General features: G+C 46.6%; 1 protein-coding gene across 1 annotated transcript in view; it reads right to left on the reverse strand.

Moving 5' to 3' along the window:
• LOC140431035 (immunoglobulin superfamily member 22-like) overlaps window positions 1-23,720 on the reverse strand; it is a 181,863-nt gene that overhangs the window by 109,561 nt on the left and 48,582 nt on the right. The window contains exons 7-10 of the mRNA XM_072518935.1: window positions 19,394-19,568; window positions 12,200-12,313; window positions 4,205-4,367; window positions 2,829-3,101 (exon numbers count right to left, since the gene is read on the reverse strand). Coding sequence (XP_072375036.1) covers window positions 2,829-3,101; window positions 4,205-4,367; window positions 12,200-12,313; window positions 19,394-19,568 — 725 coding nt within the window. The remainder of the gene's footprint in view (window positions 1-2,828; window positions 3,102-4,204; window positions 4,368-12,199; window positions 12,314-19,393; window positions 19,569-23,720) is intronic.

Here is a 23,720-nt window from a genome sequence, read left to right on the forward strand (position 1 = left end):
GCCGGTGAGGATGTAGGGCCGGAAGCCCAACAGGCTGAGGAGGAGGTGCAAATGCGCTGCATGAGGCCTCGCGTGTACCAGCACCTCCTGTCATTCGAGTATCTGTCGGACCGGGCATGCCATTGATGACTCTGGCTGAGCAGGGGGTCAGTGCGACATATCTGCCGGATCATGGCGCATTTGGCACTGTGGGGAAATGGAGGAGGACACCCGCTCCCGGTGGCCGTCAAGGTGACGGTCGCTCTGAACTTCTGTGCCATGGGGTCTTTCCAGGCACCGAGTGAGGACCTGTCCGGGATCTCACAGAACACGTGCACATGTGCACCTGCGCTGTCACAGATGCCCTATTAATAATAATAATCTTTATTAGTGTCACAAGTAGGCTTACATTAACACTGCAATGAAGTTACTGTGAAAATCCCCCAGTCGTCACACTCTGGCGCCTGTTCGGGTACACTGAGGGAGAATTCAGAATGTCCAATTCACCTAACAAGCATGTCTTTCAGAACTTGTGGGAGGAAACCCACACAGACATGGGGAGAACTTGCACACTCAGTAGACAGTGACCCAAGGTGGGAATCAAACCCGGGTCCCTGGCGCTGTGAAGCAACAGTGCAAACCACTGTGCTACCGTACCGCCCTATATGCCCAGTCAGCACAACACATCTATTTCAATGTGGACCAAGCCCAGCAGGATGCCTGGGCAGTGGGTTTCACCGCCATCACCATTGGCTACAGGAATAGTGCCAGAGGACTGGAGGATAGCAAATGTGGTCCCTTTGTTCAAAAAGGGGAGCAGAGACAACCCCGGCAACTATAGACCGGTGAGCCTCACGTCTGTAGTGGGTAAAGTCTTGGAGGGGATTATAAGAGACAAGATTTATAATCATCTAGATAGGAATAATATGATCAGGGATAGTCAGCATGGCTTTGTGAAGGGTAGGTCATGCCTCACAAACCTTATCGAGTTCTTTGAGAAGGTGACTGAACAGGTAGACGAGGGTAGAGCAGTTGATGTGGTGTATATGGATTTCAGTAAAGCGTTTGATAAGGTTCCCCACGGTAGGCTATTGCAGAAAATACGGAGGCTGGGGATTGAGGGTGATTTAGAGATGTGGATCAGAAATTGGCTAGCTGAAAGAAGACAGAGGGTGGTGGTTGATGGGAAATGTTCAGAATGGAGTTCAGTTACAAGTGGCGTCCCACAAGGATCTGTTCTGGGGCTGTTGCTGTTTGTCATTTTTATCAATGACCTAGAGGAAGGCGCAGAAGGGTGGGTGAGTAAATTTGCAGACGACACTAAAGTCGGTGGTGTTGTCGACAGTGTGGAAGGATGCAGCAGGTTACAGAGGGACATAGATAAGCTGCAGAGCTGGGCTGAGAGGTGGCAAATGGAGTTTAATTTGGAGAAGTGTGAGGTGATTCACTTTGGAAGGAATAACAGGAATGCGGAATATTTGGCTAATGGTAAAGTTCTTGGAAGTGTGGATGAGCAGAGGGATCTAGGTGTCCATGTACATAGATCCCTGAAAGTTGCCACCCAGGTTGATAGGGTTGTGAAGAAGGCCTATGGAGTGTTGGCCTTTATTGGTAGAGGGATTGAGTTCTGGAGTCAGGAGGTCATGTTACAGCTGTACAAAACTCTGGTACGGCCACATTTGGAGTATCGCGTACAGTTCTGGTCACCGCATTATAGGAAGGACGTGGAGGCTTTGGAGCGGGTGCAGAGGAGATTTACCAGGATGTTGCCTGGTATGGAGGGAAAATCTTATGAGAAAAGGCTGATGGACTTGAGGTTGTTTTCGTTGGAGAGAAGAAGGTTAAGAGGAGACTTAATAGAGGCATACAAAATGATCGGGGGGTTAGATAGGGTGGACAGTGAGAGCCTTCTCCCGCGGATGGAAATGGCTGGCACGAGGGGACATAGCTTTAAACTGAGGGGTAATAGATATAGGACAGAGGTCAGAGGTAGGTTCTTTACGCAAAGAGTGGTGAGGCCGTGGAATGCACTACCTGCGACAGTAGTGAACTCGCCAACATTGAGGGCATTTAAAAGTTTATTGGATAGGCATATGGATGATAATGGCATAGTGTAGGTTAGATGGCTTTTGTTTCGGTGCAACATCATGGGCCGAAGGGCCTGTACTGCGCTGTATCGTTCTGTGTTCTATGTTCTGTGGCCCGGGTCCAGGGAGTGCTCAACGAGATGCATGTCGCCCTACGAGCACCTGCCATGAAAGGCCGATCTTCAGAAACCGAAAGTGGTTCCACTCGATGTACGTGCAGCTGGCGTGTGACCATCAGCTGCGCATCATGCACGTCTGCGCCCAATAGCCAGGCAGTGTGCACAACGCCTTCATCCTGGCACACTTGATGGTTCCTGGCCTCTTCGAGATGCAACCCCAGCTGGGGGTTTGGCTCCTGGGTGACAGGAGCTACCCACTGTGGTTGTGGTTGATGACACCTATCCGGAGGGCAGAGAAAGCCACAGAGACCCGTTTCAACAATGCCCATGCATTGCTTCGGCATCCTGAAGATGCGGTTCAGGTGCCTGGGCCGTTCTGGAGGAGCCCTACAATTTTGCGCTGGGAAGGTCATCCATATTGTAGTGGCCTGTTGCATCCTCCACAGCATCGCGCACTTGTGTGGCGCAAATGTTACTTGCCACTTGTCAGCCCAAGCCTGGATATTGTACAAGTCTTGTTGCATTTGGGCATGGACTGCTTCAGAGTATAAAGTGTTGCAGATGGTGCTGAACACTGTCAGGTCATCAACAAACTTTTGGTCACTTCACCAGCCTACCTTAATTGCTCAGTGTTAAAACTTACGATCGATCTCCAGGTGCGAAGAAGAGGTTAGGTTGTCCGCAGAAAACATGTATTCACCAACATCACATGGTCGCACATCTTTGATTTTCAAGGTGTGGGTTAGCCCATCCTCTGACACAATGATATCGTGCTTGTCATCTCGCTTCACCTCAATACCTCGAAACTTCCAGCAGACAGACGGCACCTTCTTCGTGAGGCGGCACTCAAAGGTCCCTGTTTCTCTCTCTACCACCTTTATAGGCTTCAGTTTCACCCCAAACCTCAATGGCTCATCTGTGAGAAAAATAATGGTCAAGAAACATGCAGTCAAACACTGGAATGGAACAACATCAGGATCTTGAACAGTTTTGAAACAAAGAACTCATTATACATCCTCAGGAACATCTTTGAATTATTCAATAACCTCTGGTTTTATTACCATTTCATTGTTTCAGAATCATAGGAGGTTTATTGCAGAGAGCAGCCATATTTACTGTGCCCATGCTTTCAGTGCTTCAACATGCATGCCTCCCAAACATTTTTCCGAAGAAATTGAAAGGCTGGATTCTACTCTTAGGATGATATTCTGGCAAAGCAGGACTTCCACCAACCCCTCCAAAGCCACTACAAGCCCAACCATTTCTCTGATCGACAGTGAGATCTGAGTAGGATTCCTGCTGATAAGAAGGAGCCTGTCAGTGCCCAGTTATAAAATTCAGAACATTACAAAGGTATTTTTTGTACTTTACAGCTACTTAAATGCAGGTTTTTGAAAAAAGTGTGCTCACTTTTATAATAAAGATTGTGCTCAACAAGATCTCTCTAACAGCAATATGATAACAACCAGTTCATCTGTTTTAGTGACTTGGGTTGAGAAATAAATATTGGTTTAGAATTCTGACACAACTCTCCCACTCTTTTTCAAAATAGTGCTATGGGATCCTCCTGAATGCTAATGGAGCTTCGGTTTAATATCTCACCTGGACCCAAAACCAACTGACCCAGAGGTGCGAATGTCACTACTGGGCCACGTCTGACCATTATATCGTCAGAAGATGCAGAAATTGCAAAGTAAGAGTGGGTCAGGTTGCTGGGGGAAAGGAGGCTTCAATTGTTGTACCTCAGTGCCTGCCATTTCTGCCACATTGTGGGCCCTACTGCATCTTCCATATGCTGATCTTGGGAATTGGCAGTAACTTAGTTGCTTAGAAGGAACATCTGCCAGGGATTCAGACCATCACAATGGCCATCACAACCAGCTGGCAAAGGTGTGGACACTAGCAATGCTCGCGGTGGTGGAGTATAAATATACAATCGCTGAGTGTTTACCTTTCAGCCACTGCATAACGTTAGTTATCCAATACACAATGAATGCCTTCTTTGGCTGCACTCAGTACCTTTCACTTTCAGCCCCACGGTGAACTTTTTATCTCCAACTACTAATGTGTATTCGCCAGCATCTTTCTGGGTTAGATTCTTCACAGAAAGCATGAACTTAGTTCCCATTTGCTTAATTTCAAACTTCCCCAGTGAGAACTGTGTTCGTATTGGCTCGCCATCCTGCAACAAAAACAAAGTTGCTGACTGTTACAGATAGCACATCGCTATGGCGTGAAGAAACTGAAATTAATTGGCCCACAGTTAATGTAAAACACATGGAACAGAAAATATTACTTTAAAATAACATAAGGTAGCAAGCTGTCTGATTGTGGAGCGTAGGTGATTCATTGTAATCGTGTCTTTAGCTGATATCTGTACAGTGTAGTTTCCATAACGAGTTACTGTAAAGTAATCAGGAGCAGGAACTACATGTGAATGTTTTTCCCTGTCACAACTACTGTCCCTGTTCAGATCAGCAATGTAAACAAAGTTCAAGGACAGGACTGGATATTCTGGGTTGGATTCTTTGCTTTGCCACTTGTGAAGTGGGAGTTGCGATCAGGCGGAGAATTGAGTGAAATGGAAAAAAGCCATTTTGCGTCCGGTGCCGGTTCCAACACCATGCCCCAGTCCCTCATGGGCGGCCATATTGGGGTTTGCACCCCATGCCGGTGGAACCATGCATGGATTTTAATATTTTAATATCATTAACGTCTTGGACACATCATGCTCCATCCCCAGCCCCCCCCCCCCCCCCCCCCCCCCCCGTGATGCTCTGCCCCTCTTAGGCAGAGGTCTCGCAGGCGCAAATTAGTCCAAGTATTTACAAGCAGGGTCTGGGCAACATGGCTGTGTGTGGAGGGGGAGTGGGAGGCTTAAAAAACTCTGAAAAAGCCTCAAACATTATCAGGTTTGCTGGGAGGGGGGAGGGGGGGGGGGCTGGCTGGGATTGCCTGGGTGGGGGCAATGACAGGGAAAGACTTGATGCCAAACCCATGACTCGTGGTGTCCCCTTCAGGATTGGGTGGCCTGGCTCAGACCACCATTGCTACAGTATGTGTTTAAATGCACCACTCTGGTGCTACTTACAGGCTCCTGGCTGCTCACACTGCTGAGTGCTCCCTGTGTCCTTTGCATGCTCAATGAGCCTCTGGCCATCTGGAAGCCCACCCAGGCTGCCCCTCTGGACACCCTCATACCTGAACTATTTCACCAATGGGATGGGCATGGCCAAGCTCAATCACTGACCGACTAGGTGTTGGCATTCCTCAGAGCACTCCTCAGAAATGCCGCCCCGCTGCAGGGGAAGCAGGGGATTAGCAGATCTTATTCCATCCAAAGCACACCTGCATCATGGCCTTTGGAACCCCCTTGGTTCTCCGTCTCTCTCAGGGAAGAGGCCTCACTAGTGAGCCCCACACCTCGGGATCACCAGGTGTCTATTCCTGGTGATGCTGACAACACTGACTGCCTCTGCCACCACCTCCTAAGCACGAGGAGGGCTTGAGTCTGCGGCCCACCGTGGGAGAGAGGGTGTCCCTCCTCTCCTCACAGGCATGGAGCTTTGGACCATCTCAGGATCTTGAACTGGAGCGGGGGGGGGGGGGCGGGGGGGGAAGGTTTTCTGTGAGCTATCTTCGTCGGCAGTGAGTGTGCGGTGTTATGTGAGAGTACCTTTAAGAAATGGATGTTTAAGCAATGTACCTTTAAGAAATGGAGCTGATCATATTGCTGAAGTGGTGTCAGAGGGTGGGGTGGAGCTGAGCTCACTTCTGCTTTTTGAGTTTCAGTTTGAGAAAGCAGCTGGGAGTGTCTGGGTATTTTGCTGTGAGCTGCATGAAGAAACACAGAGCTGGTCTGTTGATTTCTGCAATCCAAAGACTATAAATATATTGAATGTAACCTAATGTGCTCCTATTTTTGAATGTTTGAAGTCTTTTGGATGTTTAAAGGAACAGTTTGAGGGATTGTTTAGTGTTGTAGTCTTTTGGGGTTATCTTTGAAGTAATGGGTGTTAAGATATTCAATGTTTGTTTTAAAAGGGTTGACTTGAGTTCATAGAATAAACATTGTTTTGTTTTAAAAACCACATGTCCATTTCTGCTGTATCACACCTGGAGAGTACACCGTGTGCTTCCCACACCACAATCTATGAAAAGTTGTGGGTCGGTTGAACTCCATGAAACACTTTGGGGTTCTGTAAACCCGGACCCATAACAGCGGCAAGTGGAGGGTTAATAAACAGCTCCAGCTGCCAGGTTCCTTAGAGCTAACTCTGGCCCCAGTGATTACAATGCTCGCTGGGCGGAAAGTGCTCTCAATTCACGCCAGCAGAGTACTGGTTCATTTGCATGTATTATGGGCCAGGGTTTAGAAAACCCCAAAGTGTATCATGGAGTTCACCTGACCCACAACATTTAATAGATTGTGGTATGGGGAGCACACGGCCCACGCTACAGATGTGGTACAGCAGAAAATGGACAAGTATTTCTTTAAAACAAAACAATGTTTATTCTATGAATGCAAGTTAACCTTTTTAAAACAAACAGTGAACATCTAAGCAACCATTAATTCAAATACAACCCCAAAGACTACAACACGAAGTAACCCTGTAAGCTGTGCTTTTAACATCCAACAGACTTCACAAATCTTCAAACAGGAGCACATTAGGTTTACATTCAATACTGAGACCTTTTACAATTCTGGGTTCACCAAATAATCCTTATATAGTCTTTGGATGGCAGAGATCAACAGTACAGCCCTTTGTTTTAATTCCAGATGCAGCTCACTGAAGAACACAGACACACCTTTTCCCAAACTGAACTAAAAAGCAGAAGTAGAGCTCAACTCCACCCACACTCTGACATCACTCCAGTAACACGAGCAGCTCCATTTCTTAAAGGTACATTTCTTAAACACCCATTTCTTAAAGGTACTCTCTCACATGCCACATGTCCTGACTCACTTACCAAATAGCGCCCCCAATGGAAGTGCAAATCACACACTATTCAGTCCCAGCGGGAACACTTCCAAATGGAGTATTCCAGCCTCTGTTTTGCAAAGCTTCAAACTACACCTGATGTGTCTTTACCTAAATTGATCTTTCTGCAATCTGCCTTCAGTTGTTTTATTAATATTGGTTTGCAAGATTTGCTATCAGGTAACCTCTTTGTGCTGCTCAGCTGATCTCTCTGACAGCCTTTCTGACCTAAGTAACTTCACTGCACAACCATTACATATGTTGGGTGATGAACTTGGTTTGCCTGTTCACCTTCTGTTACTTTGGAGAAAGAGTCATAGAAACCCCTATTCGTCAGAGGTTCCCATAGCTCTATTGCAAACACTACAGTGGATGACAGGACAACTCTGTCAGAAATGTTCCCCCATCAACTCATTCTATACGTTCTATTTTAAATTGTGTTATAAAGCTGCAGAAGATGAGACAGCCCTTTACAATCAAATATGTGTTGGTCTGCTATTTCCAGGCCACATTCGTATGGTGAAATTGTCTACCATTAATGAACTAGCATTACAGAAGGGAGAACTACTGTCAGCCTCAAGGTTCAAAATGATTAGCTGCATTTTGCCAAAATAACAAGGGATCACTCACTGAAACGATAAAATAGTATATCTAGAGAAGGCTTTTATAATTGAATTATATTCATTGTTACAAATTTCCAGCAGTAAAAGTGTTCTGACATTGTTAGCAAAACAAAAATTAAATATATGGGGTGGAAAGTAACATTGTTGTCTCAGAACAGTTTCAAGCTAAATTATTGCAATGCAACTAATGCTGGAGTTATATTAATGCAATGCATTCTCCAGTCTTCACCAACTTAGCATCAGCAAGTTGTTTAACCAAAGGGAGACTTCATAGTCAAACTGCTCCTATTGCTTTGAATGGAATGGAAATTGGGTACATTTTGCAATGGGAGGGTGACCTGTTCCACGCGATACCTGCCCAGGCAGTGAAGGTCAAAATGAACCGTTCTCTATCATATCCAACTATCTCGCTGTCCATCCTAGTGTACTGTATACACTACTGTATACAGTTCTGTATACTTTCACAGAGAAAGTGGCCAATATTGCACATGCTATGCTGCTCCGAATTGTGCAGAGGTAGCAGAGGGAACATTGGCAAAATGGTGCTGAGAGCAATTACCATCTTCTCAACCTCGATTTTTCCACCCCTAGCCCCATCAGGGCAACCCTTTGCAGTCTGGCAGGTGTAAATTGACAAAGTGGTGAGACTACAAACCATTCACCACCTCATTTTCTGACCTTCGAGCTATCCGACCAGTGTTTCCCAGGGGCCACTAAGAAATTGGGAGGGGTGTTTGGGCATTAATTTTAATCCCTGGAAGAGTCATTGGTGCCTTTTTGGTGAAGGCACCCAATGGGGACTCTTCTCCCTTCCATTTGAGGAAAAAGAGGTGCTTCCAGGCCATCTCTTCTGCTCAAACTCACCCTGCTCATACTGGCACTTTGCCACTTGCCCGTTCAAATCCATCTGGCATTCATTCATTTTTCCCTGTTCAAGTTGGCACTCTTCTCTTCCCAATCCTCAACCTTTAGTTCAGACCAGTACTCCCTTGCTCCTTTCAACACTCCGATTCATACTGACATTCTTTACCACCCTCAGTTAATGCTGGAAATCTATTAATTAATGCAACCCCCTTCTTCCCCAAAGCACCATTTCTAGTTTCTAGCTTAACCCCTCTCCCAAGACTTTCCACTATTTGTTGACACTTATTTTTCTTTCTATCTTCCATTTATCGAGCATAATTGCTCTCCATTGCCCCTCCTTCATCCATTTCCTTCCACGACCATATATTTCTTACTTTCCTCTTCTCTTTTTTTAAATAATTTAGAGTAGCTAATTCTTTTTTCAAATTAGGGGGCAATTTAGCATGGCTGATTCACCTACGCTGCACATCTTTTGGGTTGTGGGGGTGAAACCCATGCAAACACAGGGAGAATTAGCAAACTCCACATGGACAGTGACCTGGGGCCAGGATCAAACCCGGGTCCTCAGTGCTGTGAGACTGCAGTGCTAACCACTGCGCCAACGTGCCACTACAATTTCCTCTTCTCTTAATTGCTATCCATTTCTCCCCTTTCACTCTCATTTATTATTCCTTTAATGCCACACATTTCCCACTATTACATGTTCCTACCCGAGTACTAGAGTTACTGGGGATGATACAGCCACTCCTCTGCAGTATGCAACACCCAAATCTCTTTAATTAATAATGTGATTATGTATGAGCAGTACCGAAAGGACAGTGTGCTCAAAAGGGTGACAACCTATGCAGAGTGCTGACAGTCAATATATATGCTAATTCAATGGGGAATTAGGTGGCGGGAAACATTGGCCTCCATGGAGGAGAATATCAACCTCTGATTACCATCTCATAACCCTTGAATAGAAGGATAGCCTCAAGAGTAACTATCCTCCTTATGGTGAAGCAGTCCATTTGAATTTACTGTCTGAGATTCAACATAAAAAGGATTACTCAGTAATATATTGAAGAGTGACTCCAAGATGCACACCCTCAGGAGATGACCTGACAAAACTAAAAACCAAGGGAGGGATTCACCGCAATCGGCGAATTGGCCCGATACCGGCGCCAAGAACGCTTTTTGGACACGAAGGGCAATTTAGCACGGCCAATCCACCTAACCTTTAGAACCGCCGGCGTGGATTAGTGCCTGCACAGACCGGCCGGCATATTCTGGTGCATGCCCAAACTCATGAAAATGCATGGTCTTCTCCGCACCAGCCATGGCAGAGCCCTACAGGGGCCAGCGCGGAAGGAAGGAGTGCCCCTGCGGCACAGGCCCGCCCGCAGATCTGTGGGCCCCGATCGCAGGCCAGGCCACCGTGGGGGGCCCCTCCGGGGCCAGATCCCCCCGCGACCCCCCGAGGACCGCACCAGCCGGCCTACCAGCCAGATCCCGCCATGTGGGACCATGTCCAATCCACGCCGGCGGGACTGGCCAGAAACTGACGGCCGCTTGGCCCATTGGGGCCCGGAGAATTGCCAGGGGGGACGCTGCCAACGGCCCCTGACCGGCGTGGCGTGATCCCCGCCCCCGCCCGAAAACCGGCGCCGGAGAATATGGCAGCCGTCGTCGGAGCGGCGCGGCGGGATTCACGCCGCCCCCCGGGGATTCTCCAACCTGGCGGGTGGTCGGAGAATCCCGCCTCCAGAGTGAATATAACTGTTAAACATTGTAGCACCGTCAATATGACGCGAGGCAGGTTGAGGTAATGTCAATTGAAGGCTTTATTAAGCAGAACTTTATCCCCAGCAGTGTGGTTACAGAATGCAGCTGCTGAGGGAAATGGAGGGAAAAACTGGGTTCTTATACCGGCATTTCTGGGTGGAGTCCAGTAGGTGGCAGATCCTATCAGGACCTGGCATCCCTCCACCAATAGCCTGTCGACACGTGGTGTACCGTATTACCCCTAATACATACCACCACAAACATAAAATAAGGACACAGCAAAGACATCACCTACAAGGGTTTAACTACACATAGAACATACAGTGCAGAAGGAGGCCATTCGGCCCATCGAGTCTGCACCAACCCACTTAAACCCTCACTTCCACCCTATCCCCGTAACCCAATAACCCCTCCCAACCTTTTTGGACACTAAGGCCAATTTATCATGGCCAATCAATCTAACCTGCACGTCTTTGGACTGTGGGAGGAAACCGAAGCACCCGGAGGAAACCCACGCAGTCACGGGGAGAAGTGCAGACTCCGCACAGGCAGTGACCCAGCGGGGAATCGAACCGGGGACCCTGGAGCTGTGAAGTCACAGTGCTATCCACTTGTGCTACCGTGCTGCCCTAATCAGAAATATGTTCTGCCTTTAAGGAAGCAGAAAGTAGACATAAATTAAGGGATTAGGGGCTATGGAGGAATTAAAACGAGGAATTAAGGGCTATGGAGAGAGTGAGTAAATGGAGTTGAAATCAGCCATGATTGAATGGTGGAGTGGACTCGATGGGCCGAATGGCCTTACTTCCGCTCCTATGTCTTATGGTCTTATAAAAGTTATTTTTATGGGTGGCACAGTGGTTAGCACTGCTGCCTCACAGCACCAGGTACCCGGGTTCAATTGCGACCTCGGGTGGCTCTCTGTGTGGAGTTTGCACGTTCTCCCCGTGTCTGCGTGGCTTTCGTCCGGGTGCTCCAGTTTCCTCCCACAGTCCAAAGATGTGCAGGCTATGTGGATTGGACATGCTAAATTGCCCCTAAGTAGCCAAAGGTTATGTAGGGTTGCAGAATTACAGGGAATCGGGCATAGGAAGGGTGCTCTTTCAGAGAGTTGATGCAGACTGGGCAGGCCAAATGGCCTCCTTCTGCACAGTAGGGATTCTATGATTTTAAATTTTAAAAACTGAAAGTCTGTTATTTGAACACTTCCCATTGCAGTTTTGACTTTTTCCTGCAGTTATCAACCTGACAAAATACAAAGTTCAATAGTTCATAAACTATTACCCATTGCCTTGTCTTCAAAGAAGAAAATAGAGATGATAAGTAGTGCAATAGAATGATATCAGCACTGAGTAACAGCAGCCTTATGCCACATATTTGCATGTACTTACCATAATACACTGTAGATAATGTTGAAGAGATGTGTTATTATTGGAATTGCCCACTTTCAACAACAGCTTTGTAGCTAAAGCCCTGCCTTATTGTTGTAAATTAGACAATGTACAAATTTTACAAGGTTCTTGTCTTGACTTAGATATTCATGGGTACATATAGTGATGACAGTAACTCCCATAAATAGTCTGAGCATCTTGCATTTATGAATATGGCCTGATTGCCCAATACCACACAAATAACAGGTACAGGTAGAGTTAGAGGTGGCAATAAAATCTTGTAATCCAAGCTGTAGAAAATGGTCAAGAAATCCCAAAGCATGCACATGTCAGGTAGTTTTTCTAGTTGGCGGCAATGCAAAAAGGTTCAGTCCAGTAATCCTGCCTCACCTTGAACCATTGCATCTTCATGTTCGGGTCTTTCAGCTCCAAAACTGTATCAAAGGTAACTGTTGAGTCGATTTTTCCTTCTATGTCCTCCAATGGCTTTAAAACCTTTACTGCCTATAAGAACAATGAGAGAGCATGACTCACCCAGAAGAACAGATAGCTTTCTGTACTAATTGAGATAGCAATGCTAGTGCTAAGGAGCTGGAGTTTCACAACTCAGGTATAGTGTAGATTAGACTCGAACAAGTAAATCGCTGTACAGTGTTCTGTTAAACAATTCCCAGGTCAGATGCAACTTGTAAAATAGAGTTCTCTTTGTCTACCCAAAAAATATGGCTCAGCACCAATGTCAGATAAGCTCCATTACAACAATAGTTTAAAACATTTTAATTTTCTCTACCAGTCATTGTGTGGTTTCTCCAAATTAGATTGCCGATTTAAGTTCCACTACCCACCATTTGAAAGTGACCCGCTCAGGCATCTGAGGGGAGGGGCAAGGGAGGGGTAACCTCCACAAGCGTGCTGAGCCAGTCAAGAAAACTGTGCAGTGCTGGTCCGAGGAATCTGAGGACATCCTCCGTGATTGCTTGGAGATTGGTCCATATTCAAGGCCGTGGCAACTAACCTGGACGAGTACGCAACCACCGTCACAGGCTTCATCAGTAAGTGTGTCGAGGACTGTGTACCAAAGAAGACAATACGGGTATTCCCCAATCGGAAACCCTGGCTCAACCAAACAGTTCACACCCTGTGAAGTTCCGGACGGAGGCGTGAAAGTCTGACTACCGTGACCTATATAAGAAATCCAGATACGACATACGGAAAGCCATCAGAGATGCAAAAAGACAATACCGCATCAAACTAGAGTCCCAGGCCAACGACACTAACCCACGACGACTATGGCAGGGCCTACACAAGATCATAGGCTATAAAGCAAGGCCAGGTGGAATATCTGGGGCTGAAGCATCCCTACCCGATGATCTGAACAAGTTCTATGCCCACTTTGAGCAGTCAGCCAATGTATCAGTGCCACCCGCCCCAACTGTCCTGGACACACCATACCCACGATTACAGCCTCAGAGGTAAGAGCTGCCTTCTTGAAAGTGAATCCGCGGAAAGCGACGGGCCCCAACAGAGTCCCTTGGCGAGCACTCAGAGCCTGCGCAGACCAGCTGGCAGGTGTATTCGCGGATATCTTCACCACCTCACTCCTCCGCTCTGAGGTCCCCACCTCCTTCAAGAAGACCACCATAATACCAGTACCAAAGAAGAACAAGGTAGCCTGCCTCAACGACGACCGACCGGTGGCCCTAACGTCTGTTATCATGAAATGCTTCGAGCGGCTAGTCATGAGACGGATCACTGCCAGCCTCCCAGACGGTCTTAATCCACTGCAGTTTGCCTATCACCGCAACCGGCCCACAGCAGATGCTACCTCCCTGGCTCTACAATCAACACTCATACACCTCAACAACAAGGACACCTATGTGAGACTGCTGTTCATCAATTAGAGCTCTGCCTTCAACATCATTATCCCGACAAGACTAATAACTAAACACCGCAATCTTGGACTTGACCCCTCCATGTACAGCTGGATCCTTGACTTCCTCACCAACAGACCGCAATCTGTCAGGATAGGTAACAGCACCTCCTCCACAATAGTCCTCAACACCGGAGCCCCACAAGGATGTGTGCTCAGTCCTCTACTGTACTCCCTATACACACATGACTGTGTGGCAAGATTTACCTCCAACTCAATCTATAGGTTTGCGGATGATACGACTGTGGTGGGCCGTATCTCAAACAATGACGACTCAGACTACAGGAGGGAATTAAATCATTTGGTTGCATGGTGTACCAAAAACAACCTCTCTCTAAATGTTGGAAAGACCAAGAACTGATCATCGACTTCAGGAAGCGTAGCAAGACTCACACTCCCATCTGCATCAATGGCTCCGAAGTGGAGATGGGCGATAGCTTTAAATTCCTGAGGGTCACCATCACCAAGAGTCTGTCCTGGTCCACTCACGTTGATGCAACAGTCAAGAAAGCCCAACAACGTCTCTACTTCCTCCGGAAGCTAAAGGGATTTGGCATGTCTGCATCAACTCTCACAAACCTCTACAGATGTGTAATAGAGAGCATCTTATCCGGCTGCATCACAGTCTGGTATGGCAACTGCTCGGCCCAAGATCGCAAGAAACTGCAGAGTGTGGTGAACTCAGCCCAACGTATCACACAAACTTGCCAGCCCCACATTGATTCTGTTTACACCTCTCGCTGCCTCAGGAAGGCAGACAGCATTATCAGAGACCACTCCCACCCAGGCATTGCCTTCTTCCAGGCCCTTCCATCAGGCAGAAGGTACAGAAGTCTGAAGACCCGCACATCCAGACATAGGAACAGCTTCTTCCCCACAGCTACAAGACTCCTCAACGACTCCCCTTGGACTGATCTGTCCCCTGTAAGAACACTATTCACAATGCCCAATGCTACTCTTGCTCATGTATTTGCTTTGTTTGGCCCTTTGTTCCACACGGTAACCGATCACTGTTTGTCGATGTACCATTTGTCAGTGTTCTCTGTTGATTATTCCTTTGTTTACTGTGTATGTACTGTGTACGTTCCTCAGCCGCAGAAAAATACTTTTCACTGTACTTACATGTGACAATAAATCAAATCAAATCAAATAAACAATCTCCTGTCAACGTCGGATGACCCATCCCACCCACCCATACAAGGGGCAAGAATCCCATCCCCCCCCCCCTCAAAATATCTGTTTGCCGACGGTGGGATGAACTGTTTGAACTTTATTCTCCCAAATTTCAAGGCAAGTTAAAGACAGGTCAAGCTTCCCGATGATCAATGTTGGGACCCACAGCTGGTATTCTCTGTTGTGAGTCCTCCCTGCTACTGGTGAGGACAGAGAATTTACGCTCAGCTAAATCTCCCATTCACTGAGCGGGATGGGAGAGTCCCACTGCCATGAATGGACAGAGAATCCAGCCATGCATTTGTATTCAATAGCTTCTCGTGCATGCTTTTTAAAAGGTCACCTCATCGGCATGACATTCACCCTCCAAATTAAGTTCCCTGCCAGTGGGAGTGTAGAACGTCCAGCTTTATGACTGTATATAAGTGGTGTGCATCTCGTGAGCTTCACCTCTTCCATGACTTTGAGATCTGTAGCTGGGGCTTGCTCCTTCTTGGTCACTGCACAGACATTCAACCATATTGAGTGCCTGTTGCAAAAACAGTGCCAAGGCTAGACACGGGAGGCAGGCTAAACAGGGAAAGTGGTCGGGGACAGTGTGTTTGGCAAAGGGTGGAGGGAGAAAGCATGTCTGGGAGAGGGGGTAGGGGGAAGCGTGTCTTCGAGGGTGGGGTCAGTGGTGTCGACGGTGGATACCAGGGGATGAACTTAAGGTACTGGTGATAGGAGGGAACAGTCACAGTCTGAGGAAGGATTGGGGTGCAGTAGGCTGACAGGTCCAGGGTGAGAGTTTGGTCAGTGAAGATTTCATTGGGTGGGTCATGGAGGGGGGACAAGAAAGGTGGCTTGGATAATGGTATGGGGTAGGGTCAGGGTGGGCATAGGGAGAGTAACAGGTGAGCGGAGGGAAGGCGTATGGAGGTGGATTGTAATAGAATCCAGGGTAATGGGGAGGTTGAAGGGTGTCAGAGGGGAAAGGTATGGTGATATTGGGTGTGTTAAGGGTGATGATGGGGAAGTTAGTTGGATGGCAGGGAGAGGGTATATGTGGTGGACTGAGTCTGGAAGGTGACGCACAGCATTTTCCAAATTTGACTTTAACCACTGAGTTAGGCAGTCAGTGAGATCTCTTAAATTTGGAGGAGGGTCTTTTTGGATGGTTACAGTTCAAGGTCAGCACAAGTGGCTGACTAAAGGGACACCCTAATAATAACTTTTTGTCAACAATGCACAGTTGTGTTCTCCTACTCTATAGTAAAGCCCACACAGCAGAAGGTTTGTTCCCAACTCCTGGGTCTCATAACTTTGAGATCCCAGCAAGATGTGGCATTCTGTGCCATTTGGTATCTGCTGCAACCAGAGGCAGCAATGAAAGGAGGGAGGGAGAGAGGTGCCTACACCTCCCTCCAAGGGGTGCTATTGGTGAATGGCAGCCGATGTCTATCCTTCATCAGGAAGGGGTGGGCTAGGGATGCCATGCTTAAACAGACCTGCTGGCTTTTAGATGAAGGGAGGCTTTTAGATGAAGGACATGCTCACTAAATCCACTGATGCGTTAATGATGCAGGCTGCAGGTAACCATGTCTTGGGAATGGCTCTCATCCAGACGAGGAGGAGGGCCCGTCACAGGTGGCTCAGGGACATGAGGAGCAAGTGCCTGAGCAATGACAGGCAGCAGGGCCTCAGCAAAATCAAGATGCTGGTGAACAGGGTCCACTGCAGTGGTGAAAGGCAATGCTGGAAATACTTTTGTTATCCTGGTATGAGGTTGGTCAGGTCTGCAAACTCCTCCAGTACAAATGCGGCCACAGGGACTCCAGAGGAATAACGTGGAGCTCCTCACCTGCATTGAATGAATAACTGTCCAGGTGATAGTTTAAATATAGTGCCAGGACCTTCAACCTATAAGGTAACAGCGGGGTGATCAACTTCCTGCACACCCCACCACGAGATTCACTGCGCTCCTCACTGATATGCAATTAATCAGCTGAACGTGTGCGTCCTGCTGCACAGCAGGAATCACGCTGATTTTCCCCCTGCCACCAGACCTCGACTCCAGAAGAGAAGATTCCACCTCTTGTCTAATCCATCATTCTCCCTTTTCCAAGACCATTTTCCCATGTTTGTGCCTTATTTCTGCCTCCTCCCAAGGTCCTCAGCATCACAGATCAGTCAATTCACTTCACTCTACTTGATATCAAGAAATGGCTAAACGTACCGGATACTCCAAATATTGGGCCCTGACACTATTCCAGCGACAGTACTGATGATATGCGTACATTAACTAGCTGTGCCCCTCGTCACACCGTTCCAGCATAGCTTCAACATGGCATCTACTCAGCAATGTGGAAAATTGCCCAGGTGTGTCCTGCCCACAAAAAGCAGTACAAATCCAACCCAATCAATTACTGTCTGATCAATCTACACTCAATCGTCAGCCAAATGGTGGAAGGAGCAGTCAACAGTGCTATCAAACATCATTTACTCAGCAATGACCGGCTCACTGATGCTCAGTTTGGGTTCCACCAAGGCTTCTCCACTCCTGATCTCATTACAGCCTTGGACCAAGTGGACAAAAGAACTGAATTCAAAAGGTGAGGTGACCATGACTGCCCATGACATCAAAGCACATTTGACCAGGTGTGGCATCAAAGAGCCCGAGCAAAACTGAAGTCAATGCTAATCAGGGGAAAAGTCTCCGCCCATTGAAGTCATACAAATGAAGATGGTTGTGGTTGTTGGAGGCCAATCATGTCGGTCCCAGATCATTGTTGCAGGAGTACCTCAGGGCAATGTTGTAGGGCCTACAATCTTCAGCTGTTTTATTAATGGCCTTTCCTACATCATAAGTTCAGTTGTGAGGATGTCCGTTGATGATTGCAAAATGTTCGACACCATTCACAAATCCTTATATACTGAAGCACTCTGTGCCCATCTGCAACAAGACTTCAACAACATTCAGGTTTGGGCTTATAAGTGGCAAGTAACATTCACGCCACACAAAGTATTAGATAACGACCCCAACAAGAGAGAATCTAAGCAACTCCCCTTGACATTAAATGCCATTACCATCACTATATCTCCCACTATCAACATCCTCAGGGTTAACATTGACCGGCCACTGAACTAGACTAGCCATATAAACATTGTGGCTACAAGAGCAGGTGAGAAACTGGAAACTCTTTGGTGACTAACTCACCTCCTGACTCCTTAAAGTCTGTCCACCGTCTAGAACATAGAACATAGAACATAGAAAATACAGCACAGAACAGGCCCTTCGGCCCACGATGTTGTGCCGAACCTTTGTCCTAGATTAATCACAGATTATCATTGAATCTACAGTGCAGAAGGAGGCCATTCGGCACCCTGAGTCTGCACCAGTCTACAAGGCACAAATCAGGAGTACGATGGAATACTCTTCACTTGCCTGGATGAATGCAGCTCCAACAACACTCAAGCAGCTCGGCAACATCAGGGCAAAACAGCCCATCCACCACCCTAAAGATTCACTCCATCCACCATCTATGGAAAGTGGCAGCATTGTGTAATGCCGAGAAGATGCACCTCAGAAACTCCCCAGATGCACCTTCGATAGCACCTTCCGAATCTGCGACCTCTATCACCGAGAAGGACAAGGCAGCAGATACATGGGAACACCATCACCTACAGATTCCCCTCCAAGCCACAAACCATGCTGACTTGGAAATATATCACTATTTCTTCACTGTTGCTCGATCAAAATCCTGGAACTCCCTTCCTAACAGCAACTGTGGGTGTACCAGCATCACATGGTTATCAGCGGTTCAAGATGGTGGCTCATCACCACCTTGTCAACTACAAGTAGAGATGGGCAATAAATGGTGGCCTAGCCAGTGGATTTGGATTTGTTTTGTCACGCGTACTGAGGTACAGTGAAAAGTATTGTTCTGCGTACAGCCCAGACAGATCATTCCATATGTGAAAAAAAAACATAGGACATACACAAATACACAATGTAAATACATAGGCACAGGCAACGGATGAGCTTACGGAGTGTAGTGCGACTGAAGTGAAGAGATCAGTTCAGTTCATAAGAGCGTCATTCAGGAGTCTGATAACAGTGGGGAAGAAGCTGTTTTTGAATCTATTAGTGCGTGTTTTCAGACTTTTGTATCTCGTGCCCGATGGAAGAAGTTGGAAGAGAGAGTAACCCGGGTGGGAAGGGTCTTTGATTATGCTGCTCGCTTTCCCAAAGCAGTGGAGAAAAAAAAGTTTGTTGAAGGCAATTTTTCCTCTCACTCTAGTTTCAAAACTTTCTCCATTGCAACTATCTTCTATTTTAACAACATTATTAGTATCAGTGCTCCTGTGGGCTTTTGGTTTGTCTTTTTCTTGAATTCCAAATGCATTGGCAAACAAGTTGTTCCTCCTCTTTGTGTATTTCTTCCAATTCTATCTCATTCCCTTGAGTCGAAATTTGTAAATCCTTACATCCCTCCTACCTCAGTCTCTACTTTTTTCTTCATTTCCTTTAAGCGTTTCAGCATTCCCCTGAAGTCGGTGAAGCCATACTCCATGCAAATTTTCTCATAGTCCTTCTTATCAGCTTTCAATAAGATCTCCCACATCTCCTTTTCATCTGGAACTTTTCTTTCTTCTTTGGGAGCTGGGGCTGACCTGTAAGTAAATCTCAGTTACTTTCATGTGCAATCTATATTTCACATATTCATAGAATATAGAACATGCAGTGCAGAAGGAGGCCATTCGGCCCATCAAGTCTGCACCGACCCACTTAAGCCCTCACTTCCACGCTATCCCCGTAACCCAATAACCCATCCTAACCTTTTTGGGCACTAATAGCAATTTAGCATGGCCAATCCACCTAACCTGCACATCCTTGGACTGTGGGAGGAAACTGGAGCACCTGGAGGAAACCCATGCAAACACGGGGAGAACGTGCAGAGCCTGCACAAACAGTGACCCAGCAGGGAATCGAACCTGGGTTCCTGGCACTATGAAGCCACAGTGCTAGCCACTGTGCTACCGTGCTGTCCTTCATTGAGTTTCTTCCACAAAACAAGACACGGGGAGTGGATGCAGTTCTAAAATCTCAGCACATATGCTTATTTATTCCAAAGGATGAAGCATTTATGATCACTGACCAATGCCTGTGAGGCCCAACTAGGCACTGCAAGAACCCAGAAAATTAACCTTATTGGAGAATTGACCCCAACATTCATTCATTGAGCATTCATTGCTCATGGTATGTTCTCATCAGCAAGATCAATCACAGATTAGGTGACTGCTTTGCTGAACATCTACCTTTTGTCTACAGCTGAGCCTCCAAATCGCTGTGACTTGAAAGTAGCACAGTGGTTAGCACTGTTGCTTCACAGCTCCAGGGTCCCAGGTTCGATTCTCAGCTTAGGTCACTGTCTGTGCGGAGTCTGCACGTTCTCCCCATGTCTGCGTGGGTTTCCTCCGGGTGCTCTCCCTCTGTGTCCCCGAACAGGTGCTGGAATGTGGCGACTCGGGGATTTTCACAGTAACTTCATTGCAGTGTTAATGTAAGCCTACTTGTGACAATAAAGATTATTATCTTCTTCATACCCTCACTTATACACTAGGAGTTATCAACTGGGGTCTGCGAGAAGACCTCAATGGGTTCAATGGAAGACCTCATTTGTAAATGGAAAGGCCTATTTACAAATCCCAGAATCGGTTTCATCGTAACTTTGTCTCCCTCCAGCTGGAATTTTATTTTCTAAAGTACTCTATTTTCATTGTGATCTTTCTTCAATCACCAGAAACAGCAAAGCTGGTCCACCTGTTTTCAATACTCAACTACAACCTTCCCCTTATTCCCACAAAGTAGTTTAACTGTTTCTTATCAGCTTATCAAACACATCGCTTCTGCTAAGGATAAGGATTGGATTATTGTTTCTCCTCTAAAAATTGCTTTAGACATGTGCCTGCTTTTACCAATCATTTTCTTCATGACTACAGCATACATTTTCCCTTCATTTATTCATTCATTCATTCATTTATTCATTCATTCATTCATTCAGCTCACTGTTGTCTAATTCCAGACTTTTAATCTCTGCGTTCAATGATCTTTGATCACAAGTTTCATCATTTTATCGCTGCTGACTCTTTTGGTTTCAGAATCTGAATGTTTTCTTAGAATTTACCTTTGGAAGAAAAAACCCACAACATCCAGATTAAGTTAAACTAACACCCATATTTTATCTGTTAATCAATTTTAATTCTTATTTCCCAGAGTCATATGTTTATACATCTTTATATTGTTTTCAATATACACGCTTGTTCTTTTTCCTTTCAAACAATATCCCCTTTCATGTTCTTTCTGTCACTGGGGTTTTCTTTCAGTGAGTAATTAAAGCCGTCTTTGCACTTGCATTGAGGTGCATCAATATAAAATGTGTGTAGGGAGATGAAAACTACTAATTTAATGCGGTATGTGGAGCTCCTGGCTTAATAGGGAATCTACAAATGGTTTTGCTTCAGTTGTATTTCATCGATAATAATAACCTTTATTAATAATATTAATAAACTCAAGAAAGGCCTGAAGGCATTGGATACTGCAAAGGCTATGAGCCCTGGCAACATTCCGGCAACAGTACTTGTGCTCCAGAATTATCTGCGCCCTAGCCAAGCTGCTTCAGTTCAGCTACAGCACCGCCATCTATCCGGCAATGTGGAACATTACCCAGATATGTCCTGTCCCCCAAAAAAGCAGGATATCAGTCTGCTTTTTGATTCTCTGCAAAGTGATGGAAAGGGTCATCAACTGTGCTATCAAGTAGCAATACTCAGCAATAACCTGCTCATTGTTGCTCAGTTTGGGTTCTGCCAGGGCCATTTAGGTCCTGACTTCATTCCAGTCTTTTTTTAATCACTTATTGTCACAAGTAGGCTTCAATGAAGTTACTGTGAAAAGCCCCTAGTCGCCATATTCCGGCGCCTGTTCGTGGAGGACGGTACGGTAATTGAACACGCACTGCTGCCTTGTTCTGCATTACAAACCAGCTGTTTAGCCCACTGTGCTAAACCAGCCCTTCAATAATACAAACATGGACAAAAGGATTGAACTCAAGAGGTGAGCTGTGAGTCATTGCTCTTACTCAAGGCAGCAGTAGACCAAGTGTGGCATCAAGAAGCCCTAGCAAAACTGATGTCAATGGGAATCAGGGGGAAAACATCGAGTCATACCTTGTAAAATAGGAAGCTGGTTATGGTTGCAGAACTTCCTCAGGGTAGTTTCCTCGACCCAACCATCTTCAGTTGCATCATCAATGATCTTCCCTCCATCAAGTCCGAATTGGAGGTGTTTGCTGATTATTACTCAATGTTCATCACCATTCGTGATTCCTCAAATAACAAAACAATCTGTATCCATATGCAGCAAGGCCTGGACAATACTCAGGCTTGGGCTGATAAGTGGCACCTAACGTTCATGCCACACATGTGCCAGACAATGTCCAACTCCAACAAGAGAGAATGTAACCATTCACCTTGACATTCAGAACATTGCCATCACTGAATCCCCCACTATCAACACACTTGGGATTACCAGTGACCAGAAACTGAACTGGACTGTCCATATAAATACTGTGGCGACAAGAGCAGTGTCAGAGGCTGGGAGTTCAGCAGCGAGTAACTCATCTCCTGACTCCCCAAAACCTGTCTACCATCTACAAGGCACTAGTCAGGATTATGATGGAATACTCTCCACTTGCCTGGATGAGTGCATATCCAACAACGCTCAAGAAGCTTGACATCATCTAAGACAAAGCAGCCCGCTTGATTGGCATCCCATCCACCACTATGCTGTGGGCAGCACGGTAGCATAGTGGTTAGCACAATTGCTTCACAGCTCCAGGGTCCCAGGTTCGATTCCCGGCTTGGGTCACTGTCTGTGCGGAGTCTGCATGTTCTCCCCGTGTGTGCGTGGGTTTTCTCCGGGTGCTCCGGTTTCCTCCCACAGTCCAAAGATGTGCAGGTTAGGTGGATTGGCCATGCTAAATTGCCCTTAGTGTCCAAAATTGCCCTTAGTATTGGGTGGGGTTACTGGTTTATGGGGATTGGGGGAGGTGTGGGCTTGGGTAGAGTGCTCTTTCCAAGAGCCGGTGCAGACGCGATGGGCCAAATGGCCTCCTTCTTCACTGTAAATTCTATGAAATTAAGCATTCACTCACTTTACCACTGACATACAGTGGCAGCAGTGTCTACTATCTACAAAACACACTGCAGAAACTCACCAAGACTCTTTCGACAACAGCTTCCAACCTCGTGGCGTCTACCGCCTAGAAGGACAAGATCAGCAGATGCATGGGATCATCACCATCTTCAAATTCTCCTGCAGGCCACTCATCATCTTGACTTTGAACCATATGCCGTTCCTTAACTGTTATTGGGTCAAAATCCTGGAACTCCCTTCGTAACAGCACTGTGGGTGACCTACACCACATGGACTGGAGATGGCTCACCAGCACCAATGAGATGGGTAATAAATGCTGGTCTAACTACCAATAGCAACATCTCATGAAGAAAGCTTAAATAGGCACAGTGGTTAGTACTACTGCCTCATAGCGCTAGGGATCCAGATTCAATTTTGGCCTTGGGTTACTGTGTGGAGTTTGCACTTTCTCCCCGTGTCTGCGTGGGTTTCCTCCGGGTGCTCTGGTTTCCTCGCACAAAGATGTGCAGGTTAGATTGATTGACCGTGCTAAATTGCCCCTTAGTGGGCAAAGGTTGGGTGGAGGTATGGGATCGAAGGTGGGTGGGCCTAGGTGGAGTGCTCTTTCA

The sequence above is a fragment of the Scyliorhinus torazame genome, chromosome 10 (assembly GCF_047496885.1).
Source record: "Scyliorhinus torazame isolate Kashiwa2021f chromosome 10, sScyTor2.1, whole genome shotgun sequence".
Taxonomy (NCBI): Eukaryota; Metazoa; Chordata; class Chondrichthyes; order Carcharhiniformes; family Scyliorhinidae; genus Scyliorhinus; species Scyliorhinus torazame.